This window comes from Bison bison, unplaced genomic scaffold, assembly GCF_000754665.1.
Source record: "Bison bison bison isolate TAMUID 2011002044 unplaced genomic scaffold, Bison_UMD1.0 scf7180017860782, whole genome shotgun sequence".
NCBI classification, from domain to species: domain Eukaryota; kingdom Metazoa; phylum Chordata; class Mammalia; order Artiodactyla; family Bovidae; genus Bison; species Bison bison.
This window is the reverse complement of record NW_011491354.1, coordinates 26,056-34,102: the sequence shown is the minus strand read 5'-3', so window position 1 is coordinate 34,102 and position 8,047 is coordinate 26,056. Positions and strand designations below refer to the sequence as shown.

The 8,047-nt window shown below is 40.9% G+C and overlaps 1 protein-coding gene across 1 annotated transcript in view; it reads left to right on the top strand.

The window, feature by feature from the left end:
- Positions 1-2,749: 2,749 nt before the first annotated feature.
- LOC104982874 (zinc finger protein 420-like) overlaps positions 2,750-8,047 on the top strand; it is a 12,625-nt gene continuing 7,327 nt past the window's right edge. The window contains 3 exon segments of the mRNA XM_010832312.1: positions 2,750-2,764; positions 5,460-5,586; positions 6,077-6,172. Of these exon segments, the coding sequence (XP_010830614.1) occupies positions 2,750-2,764; positions 5,460-5,586; positions 6,077-6,172 (238 nt within the window).

Here is an 8,047-nt window from a genome sequence, read left to right as displayed (position 1 = left end):
AGATCACCCGCAGCACTTCACCTGTGTTTGCTAATAAAGGCGTGTGCCCCAAGTACCACCACTCTCTCTGCCCGCCTCTGGCCTTGCCCTCCACGAGGGGTCTTCAATGATGAAGATGATCTGAATGTCTTTGAACTTGTTAAAAGTAATTTCTAATGTAATTGGCCCCGAAAACTTTAAAAATTGACATTTGCTGTCTTTTTAGTTTATGCTCCAAAGAAGGGGTATTGTTTCAATAGAACAGAATCATAAAACCCTGCCAATTAAGTTTTTCTGGGCAGGCTTATGGAAGCCAATGTGGAGGTATCTCAGAGGCAAGGAAATAAGACCACCAGGGACTTCTGTGCTGGTGCAGTGGCTGAGTCCGCACTCAGAATGCAGGATACCCGAGTTCAATCCCTGGTCAGGCAACTAGGTCCTACATGCTACAGCTAAAGATCTCATGTGCTGCAACTAAGACTCAAAAATATTTCTAAAAATAGAAATATTTTTCTAAATGATAGTGTAAACAAAGGAAAAGAAAAGGTTAGGGCCTAATTTCTACTCTCAAATCTCTGCCATTCCTGAGGCTGCGTCAGGTCTAAGCTCACCTGTGCACCATACCTCACTGAACAGAAGAGAAAATATCAGAGTTTACAGTCCTTTATTGGAATTGCCTTACACCTTCCACAGAACAGAAGCTAAAACAATCAGTTATACAACGAATCACAAACACGGTCCTCGAGTTTTTGCCCATACTCATGGGCATACTCTAAAGCATGTCTTCTTTGCGGGCTCTGCCACCATTGTGTTTGGCTGAATTCACAAACCTGTTGTAATCTGTAGCTTCCCTGTCACTGCTCTGAATCTCCTTTCCTGCTAAGCGTTGTCTCCTGACAGGAATTAAAACCTCCTGCCACTGCTATATCTACTGCAGCTGCTGGAACTCCCATAACTACCTTGGCTTCGTGGTTTGGCAAAGTATTGGCCTCCACCACCGTAAGGGCCTCCAAGATTTCCTCTGTCCATGGGTCTGAAATTTGAAGATCGATTGTTGTCATTACCAAATCACTGTAGCTTCCGCCGCCTCCAGAATTGCTCCCATCATTACCAAATCCATCATCAGAGCCACCTGCACCGCCACCGCACCCACCACCACCACAGCTGCCACCAAAGCCTCCTCGACCGCCGAAGTTTCTCCACAACCAAAGTTGTCATTCCCACCAAAGCCAGCTCCACGGCCACCACCGAAGTGCCCAGAACCACTTCAACCTCTTTGGCCGGATGACATACTAGCCCACTCTTGCTTAAGTAGGGCTCTCCTTACCGCACAGTTGTGGCCATTCACAATGTGGTATTTCTGAACCTTGTCTACGGAGTCTTATCTTGTCTATGGAGTCATGGTCATCAAAGGCTATGAAAGCAAAGCCTCTTATTTTGCCACTGCCTCAGTCAGTCATGATTTCAATCACTTCAGCTTTCCCATACTGTTCAAAATCATCTCTTAGGTGATGTCCTCAGTGTCTTCTTTAATGTCACCAGCAAAAATCTTTTTCACAGTTAAGTGGGCAGACATCACTTTCCTGACAAAGGTCCATCTAGTCAAAGCTATGATTTTTCCAGTATTCATGTTGAGAGTTGAAGTGTAAAGAAGCCTGAGCACTGAAGAATTGATGCTTTCAAACTGTGGTGCTGGAGAAGACTCTTGAGAGTCACTTGGACTGCAAGGAGATCAAACCAGTCAATCCTAAAGGAAATCAACCCTGAATATTTATTGGAAGAGCTGACTCTTTGGAAAAGATCCTGATGCTGGAAGACTGAAGGCGGGAGGAGAAGAGACGACAGAGGATGACAAGGTTGGATGGCATCACATCATGGACGTGAGTTTGAGCAAAATCCTGGAGATAGTGAAGGACAGGGAAGCCTGGAATGTTGCAGTCCATGGAGTTGCAAAGAGATATGACTGAGAGTCTGAACAACAAAAACCCCTCTCTGTAATGCAAAAAGAAAGAACTAGCAGGAGAGTTCTACAAAGAGAATGCCTGAAAGGAGAGCATCAAATACAGGATGTGATTAGCATATCCGGTTAGTCTTGATTATCAACTACAGGTCAGGAAAAGAAAAAGTAAAAAAGAGCCCAGGTGAGAGAAACAAGGAAACTTTTCCTTTTTTTTTTTTTTTTCTGCATCAGCTGCAGGTTGCAGAACTGAGTTTCTGCCTTTGAAGTTATTTTCTCAACATATGGATGGGGAGTTTGCAACATAAAGCTGATGCCTAATCGGGCCCTGTAAGACTCCTGGGCCTGGAGGCATTTTTGTTCCCAGTTTCTTATAGGCAAGACTCCAGCCCCCAAGACCTTCTCTCAGTTTGAAAGAGTTGCTAATCAGAGGAGGTAATGAAACCATCTGAGGCAAGATCAAAGGAGGCTTGTCAAGATTTGAAGACCAGATCACCTAAGACCCTTCACACACCCTAATCTAGTCAGCAACCCCACCCTTTTGGAACTTTGCCAAGAATGAATACAAGACTGTTACTGCCTTGATCCTCATCACCTACTCCTGCCTGACTCTCCTACTCACCAGGGAGGGGGGTTCAGTTCTTAAACCACAAGCCTACTGTGTTCCCCCTTTGCCTGGCAAAGTAACACAGCCACTATATTTCTCCTCCATAACTCTGTCTCTGTATTTCTGTTTGGCATTGGTGCACAGAGAGCCAAGATTTTGGCCAAAACATCCCCAGAGAAGAGGCAGAGCAGGAGGAGGAAGACGAAATGGCAGCTTCACAGGTAAATGTCCCGTTCCTGGGTCTGGGGCTGTGTCTGCTTTTCCTCCAGCAATGCCTGGACTGAGAACCTGCAAACCTTTATTCTCTGCTTCTAATTTTTCTGCTTGGGCAGTTTGTTATCACCTTCTTCTTTTTTCCTTTTCTTACAATAGTGAAGACGGGCTGTTCAGGCTGCTGCTCCCTTAGGGACCAGAGCTTGCTCCCCATTGTTTGTATTTTGGCTTTCTATAGAGCATGATGAATTCTCAACATGAATTAGTGATGTTCAGTGTTGAATATATATTCCGTTTGTGAGAGATCAACTCAGGGAGGCACTGGTATCCGAGATTCCTACCTGGATGTGATTTGGTGTTGGGATCCTAGGGAAGTAGGGAAAATGCTGTGATGAGTTTACATATGGATGCAATTCAGCTCTTTAGAACAGGAGTAAGAAAATACCCTTGGAACTCGATGGGCCAGAATTTTTCAGAAAATTTTCAGAAATAAAAACAGTAGGACAGACCATCCTGTATATTGACAAGAAAGACATACTAATTAAATGTACTATTAGGCTACAGATCAGGGGAGGTATATATGAATTGAAATTTGCTTAAAACTGACATTTTTTCATAATAGATTCAGATCATGGTTTCCATAGTTTTGTCAAAATACCAGGCAATTATAATGCATTCTTCATGTACTTCTTACCCCGTGACCTCAGAGGTTCACTGGTTCAGGTTCTGCTATGAGATTCCCATGCTATGAAGTTCATATCTTTTCCTGTCTTGTCCACCAAAAAGACACACAATGTGAGAGTTGCGAGTTAAGTTTTATTTGGGACAAAATGAGGAATGCCGATATCGCTCAGAAATAGCTCTGAGAGACCACTCCAAAGAGGCAGTGGGGGGAGGTCAATATAGAAGATTGTGCTGAAGGAGTTCAGTTCAATCAAGCACCCATTTTACATAAGATTTTCTGCTAGGCACCAGGAGCTGCTGTCTGCATGAAGGGATTTAATGTTTTTACTGTTTTTCTAGATAAGAGGAGAAGCAAGGATTGGCATCATGAGATCAGTTCCTGAAAGTATCTAACTCTCTAAAGACTTTTTGCACTAGTTTCCTGGAGCACAGAGTGTCGGGACTGTCAGCTGCAGTAGCACAAAAAGAAAGTAAAAGTGAAGTTGCTCAGTTGTGTCAACTCTTTGAGATCCTATGGAGTGTAGCCTCCCAGGCTCCTCCTCTGTCCATGGGATTTTCCAGGCAAGAGTACTGGAGTGGGGTGCCATTGCCTTCTCCGTGTTGTTGTTCAGTTGCTGGTAAATGCTCTTGATAAGTGCCAATTTGTACTTGCCAGGCTTTAACCAAGGGCCTTAGAACAAAGAAGTGAGGAATGTGCCATGGAGAAAATGCATATGCTCTGAGTTTCTCTTGGCTTTGAAAAATGAGCACTCTTGTGTTTAGCAGAGATGCAGTGTTTTGGGAACAGGGGTTTTTGTCACTCAAATCCAGGTCTGATCGTTTCCAGTACACTCCACGTTCACATCGCAAACATGGTCTCATCACATTTTTGTACTTTCCAAAATGTTTACAAGAATCATATTAGTGCTAATCTATGTTCAACTGTGTTAAATTTTTAAATAAAACTGTGCAAATGATACAGATTTTCAGTAAATTAAAAAATTCAGAACCAGAGCTCTGTTTTATTTTATATTATTGTGTATATCTGTACTCTCGTGTATTTACAAAAATAAAAAGAATATCATCCCCATAGATAGGTATATTGTTAACCAGTTAAAAATTATCCTGATTTTATTGAAATGAAAAGTTTTCTCTCTTACTCTTAATAAGTATATAGTCACATTTTAGAGTATGTCTGTAGGCATGAACATGTTAACATGATTTGATCAATTATTTTTCCTGTTTTTTACATTCTTCACAATTAGAGAAACTTCTATAAATTTTTTATTAGAGTTGTCCTTGTGTTTTTGTCTGCGTTTTATTAGTTAAAGTCTAGAGTACATACACTGAAGTAGATTTAAGCTCTGCCATTTAACAGATGTCTGTTAGATATTGCAGAAAGGTGGAGCAGCAATATTATTGATTTTAAATGACTTTTATTGTACCTTCAAGACTCTATAAAAGATGTTAGAAAGATATATGGTATATAGTAAATTGTTGCTGCTCAGGCTATTAGATCTGTAAAATCTGTAAAACACTTAAAGTTCAAAGTTAAATATGGATTCTTCCCTTACTATTCTACTTCATTGCTGTTCAAAATGGTCATTTGTGGAGCAAAACTTTCAACATAACTGGTGAAAATAAGCTTGTTAAAATCTGGCACATTGCCCCCCAGACCCCCCTCCAGAATTCTTGGATCAGAATCTGCTTTTTAAAAATATTTCTTGTTTCTTTGATAAACAGTTTATCCTGGGTCACGTGAGTACAACACTCAAAAATAAATCTTCCAGTGTTGATCTAATTATTTTATGATTTCTCTTCCAGATCAGAATAGTTCTGAATGTTTTGTAGATCATATCTCATTCTCTTATCTGGGGGTTGGAAATATGGTAGAAAATATTACTGTGTAAAAATTACATTATTGTGTTATACCAGCCATTCTCCTCGATCAAAACCAGTGCTCCAAACTTGGTGTTTTCATCTTGGGTCACATTAGGAAGTCTTCCCACAGCCACATGGCATCTGTACTTTGTATTTCAGGGATGGCTGACGTTCCAGGATGTGGCCATAGACTTCACCCAAGAGGAGTGGGAGTGCCTGGACCTCGGTCAGCGCGAACTGTACAGGGACGTGATGTTACAGAACTACAGGAACCTGGCCTCCTTGGGTGAGGATAACTGCCTTCCAAAATCCCTTATCTGGGTTTTGGTTCCATCATTTCTAAAATGTCTTCTGAAATCTTCTCCTTCCCACAATAATTTCAGATCCCTGCTTTCTAGGGGAAAATGGGAATTTATGAGTTTAGAAAAAAGGCTTTATGATTCAATATGATTGTAACCTTTTGCTTCCTTGATGTAGTCTGCCTCCTTCAGTCTAGCTTAGTGGTAATTGTATAAGTTTCATAGTATTAAATAGCGGTACCCTCTTCTTCAAATCACATGTCCACTACTTACTTTTGCCTTAGTGGTACTTGACCAGAATCTCAGGATCTGTTCTTTATGTATTTGTTAGTATTATAAAGCTGCTTTCAGTAAAGTATTTGGGGAAATCATTCTCTAGGCTGTATTAAGCACACTTTCTCTTCTCACCAATATGTATTATATTGGAAACTGAAGAATCTTCTAGCAAAAAATAATATTTCTTTTTCTGATAAGCAGGTTTTGTGGTCTCTAAGCCAGACCTGGTCACCTTTCTGGAGCAAATGAAGTATCCCAGGAATATAAGGAGAGTTGAGACAACAGCCATATACACAGGTACATGTGAATACATGGGGCCGATGACTCAGGTGAGAGGTCCAAGGATCAGTGAGGAAATCATGCTTTGTCATGTGGTTTGGGAAGACCTGCTTCAGTCGAAATGATCTGGAGAATTCTGGATTTATTTCTGTTGCTGTGATAGACAGATATTGCCTGCCCCATTCTGTCTGTTGAATCATTTCTGAATTCACCTCCAGTGATTAGTTTCCTCATTCACAGTGAGAACTGAACTTCTCTTCTTGGTCTGTGACAAGCTGCATGAATTGACAGCTGTTTGATTTCTTAGGGGTCAGAGGAAAACACATTTCTGAATAACTCTGTGACACTCCTTTGAAAGTTTGCTTCTACTCTTTGAGACAAAAGCGTGTGAGTGGAGTTGTAGACACACTGCCAAAATTCGAAGAATAGTGGGGACACATTTGTTTCTGACTTATAATTTCTAAAACACTGAAAGCTACAAATACGACCTTATAAAATTTAAACTCAAATAATTTCACTGCAGGAAGGAAAACCTCCCTAAAATGAAAGAATGCAAATCTCAGGCTTACTTCAAAGTCTCTCTTTTCTTTATATGAACTCATGTTAAATATGTTAAGTGTATTTGCCACAATTCCTCAATGCTAAAATAATTTAATATATTCAATTAATTGAAAGAATTTTCAAATAAATTGGCATAAGAACTTACACATTTTCCACCATATTTTTAATGGTTGTTGCAAAGAATTATGATTTGTAGATTATATAAAGAAATTTTTTTAAAACGGTCTTATTGGGGTATAGCTGTTCTACAATGTTGTGCTGCTATACAGCAAAGACGCTCTACTCTTTTTTAGATGTCTTTCCCAGTTAGATCTCCACAGACCACTGAATAGAGTTCCAACCATATTTTTAAAGATTCATTTCTTATTTAATTACTATTAAGTTTACCCTGTTTCTTATCAGTGTCTCCAAACTTTGTCTTATATGCCCTCACTTTTTTTTTTTCTTCAACTAAGGCAGCAAAGAGATTATTTACTGTACACGTATTACATTTGGTGACAACTGAGAACAGAATTAGTCCAGAATGTCAGAAACCCAGGACAAAGAACCAGAAGCGAAAGTGTTAGTCACTCAGTTCAGTTCAGTCACTCAGTCACGTCCAACTCTTTGTGACCCCATGAATCGCAGCACGCCAGGCCTCCCTGTCCATCACCAACTCCCGGAGTTCACTCAGACTCACGTACATCGAGTTGGTAATGCCATCCAGCCATCTCATCCTCTGTCCTCCCCTTCTCCTCCTGCCCCCAATCCCTCCCATCATCAGAGTCTTTTCCAATGAGTCAACTCTTCGCGTGAGGTGGCCAGAGTACTGGAGTTTCAGCTTTAGCATCAGTCCTTCCAAAGAACACCCCAGGGCTGATCTCCTTCAGAATGGACTGGTTGGATCTCCTTGCAGTCCAAGGGACTCTCAAGAGTCTTCTCCAACACCACAGTTCAAAAGCATCAATTCTTCAGCGCTCAGCTTTCTTCACAGTCCAACTCTCACATCCATACATGGCCACTGGGAAAGACGGACCTTTGTTGGCAAAGTAATGTCTCTGCTTTTGAATATGCTATCTATGTTGGTCATAACTTTCCTTTCAAGGAGTAAGCGTCTTTTAATTTCATGGCTGCAGTCACCATCTGCAGTGATTTTGGAGCCCAAAAAGATAAAGTCTGACACTATTTCCACTGTTTCCCCATCTATTTTCCATGAAGTGATGGGACCAGATGCCGTGATCTTCGTTTTCGGAATGTTGAACTTTAAGCCAACTTTTTCACTCTCCTCTTTCACTTTCATCAAGAGGCTTTTGAGTTCCTCTTCACTTTCTGCCATAAGTGTGGTGTCATCCT